This window comes from Carlito syrichta, unplaced genomic scaffold (genome assembly GCF_000164805.1).
Source record: "Carlito syrichta isolate Samal-C Ts95f unplaced genomic scaffold, Tarsius_syrichta-2.0.1 Scaffold303292, whole genome shotgun sequence".
NCBI lineage: Eukaryota > Metazoa > Chordata > Mammalia > Primates > Tarsiidae > Carlito > Carlito syrichta.
Window position 1 is genome coordinate 223,750 of NW_007247388.1, and position 21,356 is coordinate 245,105.

General features: G+C 35.9%; 1 protein-coding gene across 3 annotated transcripts in view; it reads left to right on the top strand.

Moving 5' to 3' along the window:
- ZNF644 (zinc finger protein 644) overlaps positions 1-21,356 on the top strand; it is a 104,972-nt gene that overhangs the window by 73,498 nt on the left and 10,118 nt on the right. For 2 of the 3 annotated variants that reach the window (XM_021712468.1, XM_008058313.2), the window contains exons 3-5: positions 5,409-8,446; positions 8,628-9,233; positions 11,174-11,296. In XM_021712468.1, the coding sequence (XP_021568143.1) occupies positions 5,409-8,446; positions 8,628-9,233; positions 11,174-11,296 (3,767 nt within the window). The remainder of the gene's footprint in view (positions 1-5,408; positions 8,447-8,627; positions 9,234-11,173; positions 11,297-21,356) is intronic. The other variant, XM_008058314.2, reaches the window with a different exon arrangement.

Sequence of the window (21,356 nt, forward strand, 5' to 3'; positions counted from 1 at the left end):
TTGAGTTGGAGTCTCACTCTGTCGCCAGACTGGAGTGCAGTGGCCACTCCTGGCCACCGCAGCCTCGCCTGCTGGGCTCTGGCGATCCTTCCGCCTCAGCCTTCCGAGTAGCCGGAATTACAGGCACGCGCTACCACGCCCAGCTGATTTTTTGATTTATTGCAGAGGTGAAGTCTCACTGCCCAGGCGGGTCTTGAACCCGCGGGCTCAGGCAATCCACTCACCTCAGCCTCCCAAAGGCGCGGGATTACAGGCTGAGCCACCGAGCCCGGCTATCTTTATGATTTAAACACATTGTGTCTTCTGCCTTCCATATACCAAACCCTCAAATATTTGAAAATTATTAAGTGTTTGAGCTAATTGTTAGGCTAAACATATTACGTTGTATTTTCATTTTATTTTATGACTTGGTTTTTAGAGTCAGCCTCATGCTGGATACTCTTATATATATCCTGGGTTTTTTTTTAATGTTTCCTCTCAATGTAACATCCAGAATAGGATGCTACCTGCATGATATGATTATATAGTGTGCTCTGTCTTCTCTTTAATTGTATGCTAGGTAAGATTTAGGTATATGTGTTTGTACGTTGTGTATAGTGTATCTAGGCTCAAATACTGCAGTCATTTTAGATGTGGTACTTTAGTTAATTAAAATTTGTTTTGCAGTTAGAATGGCAGTTGTGAATGGTTTTCTCTTCTTGACCTAATCTTATATGTTGTTAACTGAATTTGTCATGTGTTCTCAAGGATAATTTACATGAACATAGAGTTTGTAAAAATCTGACAGATCCTAACTAACTCAGCTAGTGGGCAACATTCTAGCTTATTTTTAGTTGTATAATATAGTTATTAATGAGGTAATGTAGAATGAGAGCAAATTGTACTGTATTTTTGTGTGAAATTATACTATATTACAAAGGTTGGCATTATGTAATAAGTACCCAAAAATGTTAATCTACTTGCAATAAATACAATTAATAATGTACATAAAAGAATGAAATTAAGCTACTTTTCTATCAAAAAAGAATTATTCATGAACAGAAAGTGGACAGCATAGATTTGATGACAGGAAGGTTGTATCTAATCTGAATTACTGAGTGACCTAGGAAGCTTGCTCAGAGGGATTACAGAATAATTATGTTAATATGCAATTATCACCTCATTTCTTCTGTAGTAACCTCAAGATGTAGTGTAGTGAGGGTGTTATAGCAAGTGCTGATAGTTTGCAAAAATACTGATGTTTGAAATTTCTGAGACAATAAGTCTAGCTTGAGGCATATAAGTGATGATCTGTCATCTTGAAGACAGATCTGACCTTTGTGCTTTTTTTTTAATGCTCACAGTATATTACTAGAGGCAGTTATAGCTGTAGAACTCATTATGACTTTCTAGAAACTGAAATATGTTTTATGTAGATTCAAAATTCTATTTGCAACTTTTTTTTTAAGTGTGTGAGTTTTTTAAAGAACATTTTAAAATTCAGTTAAAAGATAAATTCTATGGTTATAATATTACATGGGGGAGGACTTAGTAATGGTGTCTAAATATTGTTTAACAGGATCTTAATTGATATAGCAGATTCATTGAATTGAAATTTAGGGAATCCAGATGACATAATGTCAGCTTATTTATTTTAATTTGTTAGCTTCTATTTTAAAAACTTAATAAATAATACCTACCTTTATGTCTCTACTTTGTTATATAATAACTGATATTGATGACTGTGTTATACATATTTGACTATATAAAGGTAATTGAAAAACTATTTTAGACAGTGTGAAGTTAACTTATAGGTTAAATGCTTTCTTGCTTGCATGTCACATATTTCATCTTGAATATAGGGAGATAATTTTTGATGGTGTTAAAATTCTAGATTCATTATTCAGTGCAACCGATTGTGATGATCTATTTTCCTGTGTTCTATCTAAGTGCAGCAGCTGTGAGTCTTGAATACTGTTATTAGGAGAAAGTGTATTTGAAGCATTTTATTGTTAGAATATATTCTGAAAATTAAACCATGAAAATTTTAGTTGTACTTACAACCTGTTAACCTACTTGTAATAAATACAATTAGCAATAGAAATGAAAGAATGAAATTAAGCTGATTTTCCTTCAGAAGAGAATTGTTCATGAACAGAAAGTGTACAGCATAGATTTGATGACAGGAAGATTATATCTAATCTGAATTACTGAGTATCCTAGGAAGCTTGCTTACTGACTCAGTTTCTAATGGCATATTTTCTGACCAATACAGTAGATACCTTCTTTTATTTTTGAGTAGAGGTAATTATTAATTTGGGGGCAAGTAAGCCATATTTTATTATGTAGGTATGAAGGAAAACGTTTATTAAAGACCTCACTTTATATTTTAACAATATTCAATTTTATGTTTTTGGCTAGATGTGCTTTGTAGATAAAATTATGTTCTGCACATATATTTTTTCTGTTTTTGAGCAAAACAGTTTGATATCTTCAGAATGTGAACTTATGAAAAGCTTTTATAAAGCCATTCTGGTAATGAGGATGCAGCCTCCAAGCCGACATGATATTCTCATAGTTTGTCACCCTGCTGTTCAGGGGATACCAATGAAGTTACTTTAAATGGGAAGCGTCTGTTCCATCTCTGAACCTCTAACACCAGAACAGATGGGTGGGACGTAGAACATGGAAGGTTTTACCTCTGAGGTGGTAACAGTGAAGCCACTCATTAACACTGAATTTACCACTTCGTTAGCAACGTTGCTTCCTGTTGAGAAAAACTAATATAGGCTTTCAAATTGACTGAGCATATATTTGCCTACCTCCTTGATTATAATAAGTGGGAACAGAAAGAAACTGTCTTTCAAGCTTGTTTTTTTTAAAGTTGTCGTTTATTTCAGATCTATGAGATTGTTGCTAGTGAGACCTTCTACGTTTTCCACCTTATTTCATGAGGAATATCAGGAATAGACTAGAGTATAAGATTAGGGCTTACTTTTCTTTTCATTGCTGTTGGCACACTCCTTCCTAACACATGTTTATGTGCTGCCCATTTTTAACTTCTGTGTATGTGATGTGGAGACTCCTGCTGGGTGATGCATTAGCACCATTTTGGAGTGATGTCGTTGAGTATGATCTTATTGGAAGCCTGTTTTTATTATTGCAGAAATTTGCCAATCTCAAAACAGAATTCTAAAACCTATGAGGGGTGGAAAAATGATTGTTGCTATAAATAACTGCCAAAGAAAGATATTGGTAATGTTTATTTGTTGTACTAAAGAACACATTTTGTGGAAAGAATAAAATCAGACTTACAAGTGCTTGTTTGAAGTTATGAAATAAGAAAAACATTGTTAGAAAGAATTTTATTATTTAACTAGATTTTGTGTTTCACAGAGCATGAAATTGTTACTTCAAAGGAGAAATACTGAACCCTTTTGAAAAAGTTTTAATTTCTCAATATTGAATTGTAGGTCCTCTTGTCCTAAAATAGTATTACTTGTTATTCAGATTAAAAATACTATAAAAGAAAAATGTAAAGGCTTTATTCTCTATCTGAGAGCAGGAACCTAGCTTGACTTGTTTGTTATTGTATCCGTAGTAGTACATCAGTACCTGGCACATAGTAAGTGCTCAGCAATATTCAGAGAATGAGTAAACTGTACTTACTACATATACAAAAAGGAATTGAAAAGCAGAAGATTATGCCAGTACTTCAAATAGTTCATACCAGTGTTGCCAAATAGCAGATTTAAAAAATTATACATCAGGATTTGGGGGTATTTTGAGGACCTTACTATAATTGCTGAGTCAAGAAATCAGAACCTGATGGAACTTGTATTTGAATGGGGTATCCAGATTTCCTAGCAAGAAAACATTTTTCTTCTTATATTTTAGAAACTTTTACTTTGATTTTGTAATTATGTTTTTTATTAATTCAATATTTATTCAGTTCTTTATTCAACAAATATTACCTGAGCACCTATGCCAAGTACTATGCTAGGTTCTGGAGATAAGATAGTGATAGGTTATAGTCCTTGCCCTCAAAGAGCTTATATTCTTTCAAGAAGACAGGCAATTCTACTACAATGTGGCCATTTCTAAGAGCAGGATAAGAAGAGGGTGCAAGGGAACTTTTCATAGTAGGGGCAGTCATTACAATCATGATATGAATACCTTATAAACATTGAGAAGTATCCATTCCTTTTAAAATATTGTACTGTTTTCTCATAATTAAATATATTATCAAATATGCCTAGAAAAATTTATCTACATTTTGTATTAAATAAATTTAAAACACATGTTTATGCTGTTTTATTGTTAAAAATTGCTGAACCATTGTTCTAAACTGGCAGATCATAAATGGAAAACTGCTTTTTTGGTCTATTTATTTATTTGTTTGTTTAGTGTCAGAGTTTCATTCTATCACCCAGGCTGGAGTGTAGTGGCATACATTATGGCTTACCCAGAGCCTTGACCTCCTGGGCTCTGGCTATCCTTCCAGGTAGCTGGGACTACAGGCGCATGCCATTATGCCCAGCTAAATTTTTTTATTTTTTGTAGAGACGAGATCTTGCTGTATTGCCCACGCTGGTCTCAAACTCCTGGCTGGACTCAAGAAAAGTGGCCTCCCAAAGTGCTGGAATTAGAGGTGTGAGCCACTGCACCCCACCAGAATAGCTGCTTTTAGAGAACGCCTAGAATTTGGCGACCCAGTATATGGAAATTTAACATGAAGCATCATTAATTTTAACTTCACTAAAGTTAAAATTGGAAGTAAGGTTAATTTGAATAAGGAATGAATGTAACCCTGTAAATAAAGCATTTTTACAACTGGTAGAATATTAGGAGAATATTAAATATCATGAGAGCAAAGCAGTCAAATTAAGAAAAAATACTGTTTTATACATAAACCATTGATGTTGTTAGCAGGTTCTTTACTGGTGATATTTTATTACCTCCCTCCCAGAATGAACTTTTAAGTGACAAAACTTTTACTTTCCTGCATTGTTTGATAATCTAAGTTATTCTCTAGTATAGAATGACTGCTTCCAATAAACCTACTTAAGTGAAATAATTTTCTGTCGATTCGCAATCTGTGTGTGAGGTTGAAATTATTTTCAGTCTGTAGCATATTTATTTATATTGTGTGTATGTATGTGTGCATATATGTTTGTGCATTTCACTTTTCTGTAGACATTTTATATATGTGAAGTATTGGCCTAGCACAATGAATAATATTGACCTTTGAGATGCTTTTTATGTATTTCAGTTTTTGAAAGTATTTTTTCATTCTTGGAAAATTATTAGGAGCTCGATATAAAGAGTAGAAAATTAAGCTAATAAAAATGTATGCTTTCAGCGCTCCATACATTCTGTAGTACTTTTTTCGTTCATGCAAATCTAAATTTTTTTTTTCCATTTTCTAGACTAAATGTGTTAAATGGGCTTGCCAACAATATGGATGATTTGAAGATAAACACCGATATTACGGGTGCTAAAGAAGAACTCCTAGATGACGGCAATTTTATCTCAGACAAAGAGAGTGGAGTTCACAAACCAAAAGAGTGTCAAACGTCATTTCAGAAAAACAATACATTGTCTCTGCCCGAAGAACTGTCAAAGGACAAATCTGAAAAAGCCTTAAGTGGAGGCCAGTCTGCCCTATTTATACATGCTGGCGCTCCTACTGTTTCCAGTGAAAACTTTATCTTGCCTAAGGGAGCGGCTGTTAATGGACCAGTTTCACACTCCTTAACTAAGACTTCCACTATGAATAAAGGCAGTGTTTCATTAACCACTGGACAGCCTTTGGATCAGCCAGCAACAGAACCTTGTTCAACTTTGAAGGTAGCAGGTGATCTTCCGCTGTCTACACCACAGAAAGCAAGTCAACACCAAGTTTTATTTTTGTTGTCAGATGTAGCACATGCTAAGAATCCAACCCATTCCATTAAAAAATTACCTACCTCTGCTTCAGCTGGTTGTGACATTCAGAATTCAGTAGGGAGTAATGTAAAGGCAGATAGCACTTTAATAAATCAAGTAGAGGTGGGTGAGGATAGTGAAGATTTATTGATAAAAGATGATTGTGTCAGTACATTGACAGGAATTTCCTCAGGTACAGATGAATTTAGATCAGAAAATGATACAAGCTGGGATCCTCAAAAAGAGTTCATTCAATTCCTTATGACTAATGAGGAGACAGTAGATAAAGCCCCAGCTCACTCTAAAGTAGGTCTAGAAAAAAAGAGAAAGCGAAAAATGGATGTGAGCAAGATAACTCGTTATACTGAGGATTGCTTTAGTGATTCTAATTGTGTACCCAATAAATCAAAAATGCAAGAAGTAGACTTTCTTGAACAGAATGAGGAGCTCCAAGCAGTAGACTCACAGAAATATGCATTAACAAAAGTGAAGCCTGAATCAACTGATGAAGACTTGGAATCGGTGGATGCTTTTCAGCATCTGATGTATAACCCAGAGAAGTGTGGAGAAGACAACTCACCTGTTCATACTAGCACTTTTCTTCCGAATACCTTAAAAAAGAAATGTGAAGAGAGTGATTCCGAGTCACCTGCTACTTTCAGTACTGAAGAGCCATCATTCTACCCCTGTACAAAGTGCAATGTGAATTTTCGGGAGAAAAAGCACCTCCACAGGCATATGATGTATCATTTAGATGGGAACAGTCACTTTCGCCATCTTAATGTCCCAAGGCCATATGCTTGTAGAGAGTGTGGACGGACATTTCGAGACCGCAATTCCCTTTTAAAACATATGATCATTCACCAAGAAAGAAGACAGAAGTTGATGGAGGAAATTCGTGAGTTGAAAGAACTTCAAGATGAAGGAAGAAGTGCCCGATTACAGTGCCCTCAGTGTGTGTTTGGTACCAATTGTCCTAAAACATTTGTGCAACATGCTAAAACCCATGAAAAAGATAAAAGGTACTACTGCTGTGAGGAGTGTAACTTCATGGCAGTGACAGAAAATGAATTAGAGTGCCATAGAGGCATTGCCCACGGGGCAGTGGTAAAATGCCCTGTGGTTGCATCTGACATAGCCCAGAGAAAAACACAAAAAAAGACTTTCATGAAAGACTCTGTTGTAGGATCATCCAAAAAATCAGCTGCCTACATGTGTAAGATGTGTCCTTTTACTACTTCAGCAAGAAGTATTTTAAAAAAGCACACGGAGTACTTGCATTCATCATCATGTGTTGATTCATTTGGAAGTTCCCTTGGACTTGATAAAAGAAAAAGTGACATCCTTGAGGAACCTGTAGATATCGATAGCACTAAACCATTAACTAAACAACAGTCAGCCACATTTCCAAAGAACTCTGCTTTAAAACAAGATGTGAAGCGAACATTTGGATCAACCTCACAGTCAAGTAATTTTTCAAAATTTCATAAACGACCACACAGAATACAGAAAGCTCGGAAAAGCATCACCCAGTCAGGTGTAAACATGTGCAATCAAAACAATTCTTCTCATAAGACTCTTACGATTAAAAGCAGCATTGACCAAAAACCCAAGTATTTCCATCAAGCAACAAAAGAAAAATCTAATGCCAAGGCAAATAGCAACTATTTGTATAGACACAAATATGAAAACTACAGGATGATAAAAAAATCAGGTGAATCATATCCTTTGCATTTCAAAAAAGAAGAAGCTAGTTCATTAAATTCTTTACATCTGTTTTCATCATCAAGTAATTCTCACAATAATAGTTTTATTTCAGACCCTCATAAACCTGGCACCAAACGGCCAGAAAGCTTCAAAGACCATAGGCGTGTAGCTGTAAAGAGAGTAGTTAAGGAATCTAAGAAGGGAAGTTCTGTTGGAAGAGAAGACTTAGATAGCTATCCAGATTTTTTGCATAAAATGACTGTCGTTGTTTTGCAAAAACTTAATTCGGCCGAAAAGAAAGATAGTTATGAAACAGAAGATGAAAGTTCCTGGGATAATGTTGAGCTAGGAGACTACACTACACAGTCCATAGGAGATGAAACCTATAATGATATTAATCAAGAACATGTAAACTTATTCCCTCTATTTAAAAGCAAAGTGGAAAGTCAAGAGCCTGGAGAAAATGCTACTCTCAGTTATGATCAAAACGATGGCTTTTATTTTGAATATTATGAAGATGCTGGAAGTAACAACTTTTTGCATGAGATACATGATCCTCAACATTTAGAAAATGCAGAAACTTCATTGTCAAAGCATAGTTCTGTTTTTCACTGGACTGATTTGTCTCTTGAGAAGAAATCATGTCCTTACTGCCCAGCAACATTTGAAACAGGTGTTGGGTTGTCAAATCATGTCCGGGGACATCTTCACAGAGCAGGATTAAGCTATGAAGCCCGTCATGTTGTATCACCAGAACAAATAGCCACAAGTGACAAAATGCAGCATTTCAAAAGAACTGGCACAGGGACACCAGTTAAGCGAATTAGAAAAGGTAAGTTCTCATGTGGATAATTTGGGCTAATAGGTCTGTGTTCAAATTCAGAGGACTTGAAAGTCTTGCTTGAATTTGGCCTTTTTTAGAATCACATAATTTCATATTTCAGAATTAGTTCACTTTAGGGTGGTCAATTTATTTAAAAATTCTGATATTACTCTTAAAACATTTTTTTTAGCTATAGAGAAGTCTGAAACCACCTCTGAACACACTTGTCAGCTCTGTGGCGGTTGGTTTGATACTAAAATTGGATTATCAAATCATGTTAGAGGCCACTTAAAAAGACTTGGAAAGACCAAATGGGATGCTCACAAATCTCCAATCTGTGTTCTGAATGAGATGATGCAAAATGAAGAAAAATATGAAAAAATCTTAAAGGCATTGAACAGTCGTCGAATTATTCCCAGACCATTTGTAGCTCAAAAACTTGCATCAAACGATGACTTTCTGTCTCAAAATGTTATACCTCTTGAAGCATACCGTAATGGCCTAAAGACTGAAGCTCTGTCAGTGTCTGCATCAGAGGAAGAAGGGCTGAATTTCTTAAATGAATATGACGAAACAAAACCAGAACTGTCCAGTGGAAAAAAGCATCAGTCTCTTACACTGATAGAACTTCTTAAAAATAAAAGGATGGGAGAAGAAAGGAATTCTGCTATTTCTCCTCAAAAGATCCATAATCAGACAGCAAGAAAGAGATTTGTTCAGAAATGTGTTCTTCCATTAAATGAAGACAGTCCATTGATGTATCAACCACAAAAAATGGACTTGACTATGCACTCAGGTAAGAGGAGATTTATGACTATCCTATCATGTACAATTTAAGCACAGTTCAATTATGCTTCCTTTAGTGGAATACTTATGGAAAATACTTTCTCAGAATCTTCTTATTTAAGCTGCATTTTTTACAGAGCACAAATTGGTTATTCTACTGTCATTTCTCTATAACTCATCGATTGATGCTTATCAACACTGAATTCTCCATGCCTCATTTCTTGGTCTGAATGTAAGGTGAGAACAAAAGCAACAGAAAACCATATTTTTAGAAAGCTGATTTTGTAAAAATAAAATTTGCTATAGCTGGAGGATGGTTGTGATGGGAGGTTGATATTGTTCTAAGCATAGCATTACTGAAAAGGCATACCTCTGTCATATTTTGCCAGTGCTCCAAAGTGATAATGCTTTCAAGATTTAGCTATTGATTTTTCCACTGCTTGGGTGAAACGAAACAGACTCTTAAAACTGAATGGATTGATGTCTGTTGTATGTTGTGATTAACCAAAGAAACCTCTCCCTCTCTTATTGCTCATTGTATTGTGGAATAGTTTGGTTTTAGAGAACAGTTGTGAGCATAAAACATGTTTGGGGCTTTAGGTTTTAAGATAATGCTCTCTAATGGACAGAACAGATGATTTAGCCTAGAGCTTGTGTGCCAGTAGTTTTCCCTTTGAAAGGAATACTTTGTGTGTGTTGGCAAATGCTGTTGCATATAACGTAGCCAAGCTTTATTTGTTATTGCTAAGTCTGGTTTATACTTTCAGACTAAAAGAATATTAAGTGTCTTTATAGATTTCTTTTGGAGGTTAAGAATGTTGAAGGTTTACTTAAACGGTCTCATGATTAGAGCCCTAAGTTGAATGTGTAATAGCAGTTGACCAATGGATTGATAAGGAATAAATGGTAAAGGAATGTTTTTTGGTTTTGGTTTTTTACCTTGATAGCAGACATTGGGATATCCCAAACATTTGTAATGCGATTTTGATTTTAGGAAAGATTATTTTGTAAGTGGTCTGGAAAAAAAAATGTATCTTGTATGGGCTTCTGGTAAATCTGGCTTGTTTCTTTTGTATAAAGTCTTTCAAAGTCAATAGCTTTCAGTATTTTTTCAGAAGGATAAAATGTTGGGAAGATGTGTTAGCTGTGTTGACCAAGGCATAGTATACTTCAGAGATGGAAAGCATATGTGTAGTTATTGCAATGATGTTGAAGAAACCAGTTGAAAGGTGTTGGGGGAGTGAAGATTGTTTGACAAGTTGGAGTTTCTTATTGTTTCAACATGTTTTCTTTCTGTGTTGACTAAGATGTTAGCTTGTTGATCATTTATTTAGCACAAAGATTTTAGCAAAAAACTTCAAACCATTAACTTTCATTATTGATTGCGCATTCAGAGTAATGAACATAAAATGCCCTGAATAAAATGTTGTGTCTAACAGCTGTTCAGTGGTGTGTTTTACCACCTTTTCTCCCAGCCTTCATCAGAAAGCCTAATTTAGTATTGAGACTTTTACGGTTTTGTGGGTAAAACATTTTAATTACCACTTTGTCAACTAGACTTTTAAATTCTTTTTATTGGTAATGTTGTAAGCTTTGAAACTTCTCAACAGAACTGTGCTGTTCAAATCACAGTATTGTATTTTAGTAGGTTTAAAAATGATCTGCGTAACACAGAAATCTGCAAGAAAGTGATAATAGGTGTTAAATCCAGAGGAGCTCAAAGGTTCAAGTCCCTCCTCTTCTACCTTTCCAAAGAGCATGGGTTGCCTCTAAATACTAACTACAAACTAATAATAGTTAACCTAATTCCCCCTCTTTATTTTAAGTTAAGCTAATTCAATGAACGTTTTAAAAACCATCTTTATTGTGGTACTTTTCTACACGCTTTAAGCTAAGAAAATTTCACTTTTTGAAGTGAGAACTGGATTATAGTTTTCTTTTGAATGATAGGTATGCCTGTGAAGCTTAGAACATGTGTGCATTGCAATACGACGTTTACAAGTGCTGTTAGCCTGTCCAACCACTTACGCGCTTATGCACGAAAGAAGAGTGCTGGACTTTTGACTGGTACAGGTATGTTTGAACAGATATCACAGCAAGTCTGTTTGATACAATACACTTTTTTTCTCACCAGACTGGTGCTAATTCAGATGATATTTATAGCTTTCTTTGTTAAGCTGCAGTTGAGTCTGAATACACATTAAATTTCAGCAACTTGTAAACTGTTAGATATAATTTTAAAACAAGTTTATCTTTTTCATTTGGCTCTTATTGACTTGACTTGGGGAAAAAAGTAACCCAGTAGAGGTGTGGAACTTTTGAGTCTACCTTAAACCCATTGATTTTTAAATTTTACCATTTTTTATTTTTAAATTTGTTTTTGTTAGTAGATTCCAGTAAGACACCTCTCTTTGGTATTTAAAAAAAAAGATTGTAGTTTTACTCTGGCGTGATGATACATGCCTCTAATCCCACTACTTTAGAGGCTGAGGCAGGAGGATCACTGGCGTTCAAGAGTCCGAGGCTGTAATATGCCGCAATTTTGCCTGTGAACAGCCACTGCCCCTCCAGCCTGGGCAACATAGTATGAAAAAAGATTGTATTTCTAGCTTGAGGAAATGCTTTATTCAAAAAAGAAATCATAGTGAAATTTGAAAATGTAGATCTGATTAGAAAACTAAACAAACTAATGAGTTTTCATCAGTCTATAGATCAACTCTTTGAAGGGGCAAGCCTTAATAATGGCTCATGTTGACAACTGAATAGATTTTTCTTTTAATGCCCCTTAACCATTTTAGGATTAATAAATTTTGCTATGCACATTAGTGTTAACATGCACATTTCTGTGTTATTTTTGGTTGGTTAGCCCAACCTTGCAGATACCTCTTAATACAACTCATCTGTGAAAATTTTATTAGCTTAATCATATGTAATATGCTTCTTATAGCTTGCAAAATGCTTTACTCTTTCATTTGTAGTCTTTTAATCTAGCCTGCTTCAGCAAATCTCATTTATCTCACATCTTAAAATATACCCTTTTTTCTAAGTAGTTCTATTTAAATCCTTTTGCCTAAAATTCTCTTTCTAGTCTTTTATTTCTCTTGTTCTTTTAGACTGCTGCCTTCTGCTTTCTTCTAGTTGTTGTTTTTACAGCTTTTTTGTTCCTCCTCATGTTCTATGACTTACATCCAATATGTTCTTGCTGCCAAAGAAACACTTGTATTGTACTGGTGTCTTTCTTCTGCTTCTTTGCTTTATTTCTTGACTTGATATATAAACGAAAGAGATGACTTGGCCATCTATATTAAAAGGAGAGGAACTGAGTGAATATTACTTTACTGGCTTAGTCCTCCTACTATGAGGTTATAGTTTTTATAAACCCCCCCCCCCCCCCCCGTTATCAGGCTTGGAAAGTGATTGTAGATACTAGAGGCGTGGAGCAATGAAAAGAAGGCGCTGTGGAAACGGGAAATCATCATCGTTACCATACTCATTAACCTTTATTAAACACTTACTCTCTGTCAGGCACTAGGCTGTGCAGTTTGCATGTATATAACATTTAATCTACACAACCATATGTATTGTAGATACTAAAAGTCTCTTCAATTTTACAGGAAATTAAGGCTTAGAGAACTTATTTTGCCTGAACTTACACAGTTAATAGGTAGCAAGGTTGAAATTCAAATAGAGACTATCTTATTCTAGATCTTTGTTTTCAAGCATTATTTTCTGCCATATATAGGTGGCAACCCCTTTTCAGATTTATTTTAGAAGGAAAGCAATTGAAAATTCTGAGATGAAGATGGGCTTAAGGTAGGGGGTATTCTGGTGAAAACTGAATAAATGTGAGTACAATTAGAAAGAGCAGGGACCCGGAAATGGTTAGGCCTAAATTAGACTTTGGGGGACTTAGGAAATTATCCATTCTGCCTATTCAAGTGGATTAAGCAAATATCCAACAAGCAAGATCACTCCAGTTGGGATTTTGTTAGGCCATTAAAAAAATGTTTGCCTCATCTGAAAAATTCTTCAGAGCATAGGATTAATTGCTTATAAATAACTGGGTAATAACACTGTATTGATCACAGGTACATTCTAGTAAATGTTACCTAAAAATCTCTATTCTGAGAGAGAAAAGTAATATAGGATGTGTGATGGGGATATATTTAGGCCAAAGAGAACAGAGAGTATTGTTTTAAAAATATTATTAATTGGCTGGGCGCGGTGGCTTACTCCTGTAATCCTAGGACTTTGGGAGGCAGAGCCTAGAGGATTGCCTGAGTCCAGGGGTTTGAGACCAGCCTGGGCATCTTGGCAAGACCTTGTCTCTACAGTTAATAAAAAAATTAACCAGGTGTGGTGGCGCATACCTGTAGTTCCAGCTGCTTGGAAGGCTGAGGCAGAAGGATCGCCTTGAACCCAAGCAGGTCGAGGCTGTGGTGGCCATGAGCGTCCCACTGCACTCCAGCCTGGGCGACAGAGTGAGACTCGGACTCAAAAATAAATAAATAAATAAAAATAAAATATTATTAATTAAATACTAACCAAAATGTCAGAAGTGCTAGAAAATAGAAAGTATATGTTTGGCAGTCCTGGCAGAGAGAAGGGAAATTAACAGCTGAAGAGTCTAGGATGTTATTTTCCACATCCATGCTCACTTTTGAGAAACTTATGCTTCCTTTCCTTGGAAATTCTGAAAAATTTTCTCCTTATTTTTAAAATCTTCTTGACTTGTAAAGCCACACAGACGATGTCTTTGCTGCTTTTTTGGTGCCAACTAAGAAGTTGTTATCCAGCTTTTGTTAATGTTTTTTTCCAAACAGAAAATTCGATATCGTGTTTATGGACTCCATATACCTAGTCTTTTCTCCCATATCAGTATTGTTGGTATAAAGCAAGATCCTAATGACCTGTGGTCCTAGAAGTTTCCACTGGGTTGTTATGAATTCATCAATTCGTGTGAATAACGCGCATTATTTTTTTCATGAATATGTACATGCTTTTTGATAAATAAAACACAAATTCGCTTTTATAAAGCATTAACTTAAAACAAGTATATCACAAAACTGGAACATTGTAAAGGAAAAATAGGTAGGAATAAATCCTCCATAAAGGTGTCTAGTATGTGTGCTTCTAGTTCAAGCAGTCTTCATTCATGTAGATTTAAGTTGTATGGGACACTTTTGAAGAAAAAGCTTAGATACCTCCAGACTGAATGGCAAAGACCTGCTTGGTTAACTTTTGATAGAATAAACTTTCAAAACTTCTTAGAAGCCACCAGCTTCTGACCTCTTGGGAGGTGATGGCTTTTTGGTGGGGGAGGGATTTTCCTTTTAACTTTTATCTCTCCAACTAGCCTGAATAGACTGAGAAGGATACCCTTCTGCGTCCCAAAATATCTATTTACTAATGACTCAGATACTTCCAATGTGATGGTTCTCAATTTTGGGTGGGGAAAAGGAGGAGGTGGGGTCACTGACCTCTTTGAGAATTTCATGAAAGCTTTTAATTTTATTCATTCTTGGGTAAACATTTTTTCTATATAGATTTTGTTCATCTCCCAGAGGCTATCATCCATTGATCTTTCCTCTGGTGGAAAATTGAGAAAGAAAAGATACCAAAGTAAAAATGAAGGAAGAAAGAACACAGAACTAGGAATCAGGACCTCAAGAATGTCAATCTTTTCCTTCCTTCCTTCTTTCCTTCCTTCCTTCTTTCCTTCCTTCCTTCTTTCCTTCCTTCCTTCCTTCCTTCCTTCCTTCCTTCCTTCCTTCCTTCCTTCCTTCCTTCCTTCCGAAGGTACATCAAAACTGATTCTGTGGTTATAAGCATAAATTAAAATACATCTTCCCTAATATTAGTAAAAGAAGATAATGGAGAAAATAGGAAAGCTTTGGCATTGAAGACATGGAGGAGGTAGCCATACTTGGAATGGTTAAGTTGTCAAAAAAGAATATGTTTCACAGAATAAAATTTTGCTTAGAACTGTCCCTTTTAACTTTTTTTGGGTGGGTTCAAATAAGTTGTTTGATAATTGTTGTGTCTTCAATTGTAGATAACTTATGAAGCTGTTTTTCTTTTTTAAAAAATGAATCTTTGTATAAAGAGACTAGTATCAAAGAGTTTACTTTATATCTTGTTTTGTAAATTCAAAGCAGACTTCTTCCTCAAGAATTTATTCCAATTAGTTATAGACTACACTAATGTAAGGAAGCCTTCTTTTTGAAATTTTTTTCTCTTTAGATTAATATTTTACATGCTCATACAAATTGTTTTCTGGTTAATTTCTTACGTACTCTAGTAACACTTCATAGTTTTTTTAATGTATTGTATGTTTTATTATTTATTTATTTATTTATTTATTTGAGTCAGAGTCTCACTCTGTCGCCCAGGCTGGAGTGCAGTGGCGCGCACCTGGCCACCCCAGCCTCGACCTGCTGGGCTCTGGTGATCCTTCCATCTCAGTCTTCCAAGTAGCTGGAACTACAGGTGCGTTCCACCACACCTAGCTAATTTTTGATTTATTGTAAAGACAAGGTCTCACCAATTTTCCTGGGCTGGTCTCGAACCCGTGGGCTAAGGCAATCACCTGTCTCAGCCTCCCAAAGTGCTGGGATTAGAGGCTGAGCCACTGAGCCCAGCCTATATAGTTTTTATTTAAAAATCAGAAATTTTATGATATAGTCTATATTAATTTCCTTTGGAGTTTTAATTTTTAACTTAGTTTTTGTGCTTAATAATTTAATTAAATGATGCAGTGGTAACATTAAGCACACAATATTATTAAGTTATTAGTAGAGCGACTTTACATACTGAGTTAGACTTACTGTCTCACTTGTACTTCTGTTACTCTCATGAGTGTCCTGGATTGGATGATAAATTAAATGGTCACCCTTAGTAGTAGAATTTCTAAAACATTTAAAATTAAGTATACTTTATTAACCTAATCTGCAGCCAGGAATAAAAATATTTTTAGGTCAAATAAGTGAATTTCAACAGGTGAGCAAAGAGAAGTAAAGTCAGAGTTGAGAGAATATTGTGAAAGAAAATGTATCTGATGTAAATGCATATTTTGACAGTGCTTCTCTGTGGTACTTAGCATTTTGTTCTCTCATGAAAAGAATAATGGTGGCATTCACCTATTTTATTTGGACTCCATTTTATATTTTATACAAACTTACATTAAAGCACATGTAATCACTTGTTCACAAATTAAGTGTGATATGCTTTAGTATTTTCTTTTTTTTTTCTTTTTTGTTAAATATTGTTTTAATTTTTTGTCTTTTTTTTTTTTTTTTTTTGAGTTGAAGTCTCACTCTTGTCGCCCAGGCTGGAGTGCAGCAACAAGCTCATAGCCACTGCAGCCTCGACCTGCTGGGCTCAGTTGATCCTTCCGCCGCAGCCTTCCAAGCAGCTGGAACTACAGTCGCACACCACCACGCCCAGCTAGTTTTTGTGCTTTATGGTAGAGGCAAGGTCTCACCAAGTTGCCCAGGCTGGTCTCAAACCCCCGGGCTCAGGTAATCCTCTCTCCTCGGCCTCCCAAAGTGCTGGGATTACAGACTGAGCCACTGTACCCAGCCTTGTTAAATATTAATGCTTACCATGGCCCAGTAAGTTGATTTACTACCCACTGAGAAGTCACTACCTATAGATTGAAAACATTCCCTAAGTGCCTCTTTCTCTTAGAGGCTGGTACCAACTAGAACCAGTGATAGTAACATCTTAGAAATTGTAGCACTGCTTCTGTGGAGCCAGTGAATTTTCTTTATTCATTTTCAAACTTTTATCTATAGATACGTTTTTAAAATCAAATGTTAACTTTCAGGATTTAAAGAAAATTGGAAATTTCTAATTCACTAAAATTCATGCAAGAAAAATATTTCTACATATGCTAACTTTAGGAATTTAAAGCAAATTCAAAATTTCTAGTTATTTGAAATAATGCGAAAAATTTTTATAAATGCAAATTTATTTGGGAGGGGCTTCATTTTTTATCTTCAGAATACTTGATAACATTTTAGAAGTAAAGCACAGTTGATGCTATTCTACAACAACAAATGATTCATTCATCATAACTAAAGAATGACTTTTCTGATGAGAAAAATAGTTTAAAAATGGCACTAATCAATGCCATTAGTGCAAATGTCTACATCTTTCTTATTAAGTCAGTGTTTTCTTTTTCTTCCCTTTTTATTTGAGTTGGAGTCTCACTCTGTTGCCTAGGCTGGAGGGCAGTAGCACGCTCATGGCCACTGCAACCTTGACCTGCTGGGCTCTGGCGATCCTTCTGCCTCAGCCTTCCAAGTAGCTGGAACTACAGGCATGAGCCCCCACGCCTGGCTAATTTTTTTTTGTTTATTGTGAAGGTGAGGTGAGGTCTTGCCAAGTTGCCCAGACTGGTCTTGAACCCGCGAGCTCAGGCAGTCCTCTCAACTCAGCCTCCCAAAGATTGTTTTATTTTTCATACCATCCACTTTTATTTTAAGTGTAATAGTAGATTACATAAGTAGGTTCTTTTGCCTGTTTTTGGCTTTAATGATATGATTGGGTATAGAAGCCTGTAAGTACAAGTGCTAATTGAACATATAACAGGGCCAGTTGCTGAGTAGGCTTATAAGCCACTGGGAAAGTCATTCTCATGTTGTAGAAAGTACTATGGGAGCACTTTCTGCTGTGATCGAAAGAAAAATAGTTCTTTTATGAATGTTCTTTTATGAATGTCTTTGCAGTGTCTTTTTATAGTATAATATTGCATGTTCAAGAAATTGCATGCTTTCATAGTGATCCATTCAGCCTGAAAACTAGTATAAGTAGAAACTTTTGATCTTATTAAGATTAAAGGAGCAAATTGACTTCTATTTAAAGTGAGTATCTTGGTAATTCTTCCAGATTGAGCTGTGTAGGAGATACAAGAGAAGTATAAGACATGTCCCTGCTATCAGAGAATTTAGGAAGGGATTATTGGCAACACATATAAAATGACCAAATTAGAGAACTGTGCAAAATGGCATACAATTAAATGGCTTATTGACTGTAAGTACTATAGGGGTTCAGGCTGTTTATTTTAGTCAAGGCTTCCTTTTGAGGGGAGCCAGAAACTAAGTGGGACTCCTTTTTCTTCCTGCTGATTTACTTGTCTAATTAAATATAGTCTGTAAAAGAGAGGAAAAATAAAAAATAAAAATAGTTTATGCCATATGTTTCCTATAATTATTTTTTTAAATGATAGCAGAATAAAACCAGTAGTCACAGAAAATTTTTATTCAACAGAAGCTTGAGTTCTTTTACCAGGACTTTGCTCATGTCTGAGCCAATAAAGACTCAGTGCAATCTGGCTGCATAAACATAGTCATGACCCAGGGGGATAAGTACAGGTGTGCTGTTACAGAAGTTTTATAAGGTTTCAACCAGACCCTGAACTTGAAAGATGAATAAAGATTTAATAAGAGGAGATACAGCAAAACATTCCAGGCAGAGAAGAACATATGATGGACATAAAGCAATGAAATTTGGAGTGTCAGGAGATTTGGTTATAGATGTTTGGGAAGATCTTGATGCCAAAATGGTGGGGTTGGTACTTTGAATGTTTGGTAAAAAAATTTAGAAAGTCATTGAAAGATTTTTTAAAAGAGAATGGTGTCATCAGACATGTATTTTAAAAAGCTTCATGGGACAATGAAAGATGGGCTTCTGTATTTTCTTAGCTAAAACTTATCTCTTTAGGACTGTTTTCTTTAAGAGCATGTAACCTTATGCTTTTATCTGCATGGTAATTTATCATTTATAAAGGATTAGCAAAGTAATAAATTGTTTGAGTTTAGTAAATTTTCTAGGTAACTGAAGACTACGTCCTTTAATTGTTAGACTTGTTTTTTTGTAACCATCTTGATGGTAATCTCTCTAAAATGTTGTTCTTATTTCTGCCTTGTGAAACAGTAGACTGAATATAACTTCATCATTTGAGTATTTAGGGTAAGCCTTATAGCTGGTGTACTGATTGTTTTATTATGCCAACAGGAATGAGGCTATTTGTCTACTTTACTAAAAGGCAGTTGGCTGGTTTATCTACTAATTCAGCAAGCGTTTTTTCATCTTCTACTATGGTGTATGTATTGTACTAGTTTACGCTGGATCTTACAATATAGTAGAAGCACATATATACATAATAGAAGACAAATTGGTAAGTGCTGTTGGAGAGTTATGCATGAAATACTATGCAGGTTCAGAGGAAGAGGAAGATACTTTCACTTAGACTAGGAGTCCCACAAGGCTTTTGGAATTAGCATTCGAATGGACCCTAAAGGACAGCTAGCTGAAATAGAAATGGCCATCAGAATTAGGGAAAGGACTTAACCTGAAGGAAGTAATAATGTGGGACAATGTGGGAAGTTTATTGACTATACTAGGAAGTGGGAGATAAGGCGTTAGGTTAAAAAAATCCCAGTGGGTCCTTGAAAACGTTAGGTCAGACCCAATGGGGAGGTGTCTGCGATCTGGTGCCATGCGAAGGATGCAAAGAATTGCACAGAAATTAGATTGGAAAATATAGTTTATTTAGAAAGTAAGAGAGAGAGGAGATTTGCGTCCCTAAGGTAGGAGAGGGGGTCAAAAGCTTAGGAAAACATGGCAGCCATAACTCAAAGAACACGTGACCTGACTGGTGCTTAACAAAACAATGGCGACTGTGTTGGAAGTTGAAATGCCTTTTAAACCCTCCCTTTGATGGGAGCCGGTCATTGAGGTGATTGGGTGGTGGTCTGCTCCATATCAGGTAAGCACAGGTACTGATCTCAGAGGGTGGACAGCAGGCAGATGGGTGGATTAGTCATGTGACTGTTGCCATGGTGATAAGTTCTGTGTCCTGAAGGTCATGAAGGGCTGTTTAGGTTAACTTGTTACAAAACAAGGTGGGGCTGGGGGTGGGTTGTAAGACAGTTGTCTATAGCTACCCCTGAGGAGCTGGCTCTGTCCTTAGCTAGTGATTAGAAGGTAAGTTAAAGTGAAGTGTAAGAGAAACATGACAGAACTAGGTAGTGTTAAAATGGCTGCTCAATGGGTATATTGACTCCATCTTATGCCCTTTCATAAGGGAACTGAGTTGGGTTGATAAAATGAGTCAAAGAGGACACAGAATGGTAGTCTAAGATTTTGGAATTAATTTTGTAGAGAGGAACTATATTGAAATTGTAAAAAAGAATTTGTGTAATGCTGTTGAAACTGCCTTTAAAATAAAAATTAAAAGACTTGGGGGAAAGGAGCAAATAATTGTAGGTGAGGTCATTTTAAGAGTACTGTATCAGGTCAATGACATTAAAAATGTAAAGAAGAGATAATAGATGAACAGATGATATTACAAAAGTAAAATAAGCAGGATTTGGCAGATTAGTTAGAGGTACAGGAATAAAAGGAAAGAGGCAGAGATGACTCAAGATTTTAAGTCTTGTTACTGAGTGGGCGGTTATACCAGTACAGTTAATGAATCTGCTATCAGGCTGTCTGGTAGAAGGGCAGGCTTCATTACTTCTCATTCATTTATCTAGCAACACATCACCCAGCTATTTGCTATAACTGTGTCAACTTAAAATCACTAGTCCTATAAATTTGGAAAGGAGAGCTTTCTTTATTATAAAAGAATTGCAGCCTGTAGACTAGCTGGGAAGCATAGCCTCCGACAGAGACCAAAAGCAGTTACCTCAGAGGAGGAAGGATGAGACAGGAATTTATGATGAATAGGTTGGCTGTGTGTGTGTATGCATATGTATGTATACATTCAACAGGTTGTAGAAGGAGCTATGAATACTCACAAAGGCATGCACATGTGTAGTAAGCAAACATGCTTGTTACGTATGTCTTATGTTCACTTTGAGGTGTAGACTTAACATTCAAATGCATTTAAATTAGGAGGCATATGTGTCAAAAGGTAAAACAGAAAACGCAGAGACATCCTATGGGTACTCAATGTGGACCAACCCGAGCCAGTCTGTGGTCAGTGGTCTCTTATCAGGAAGGAATGCTGATAGGTTGTTGAATCAAAACCAAAAAAAAGAGAGGGGAGTCTGGCTGCAGTATCAGGGCTGGCTGAAATCAGTGGTAGAGCAAGTCTTTCTTTCTTTCTTTTTTTTTTTTTTTT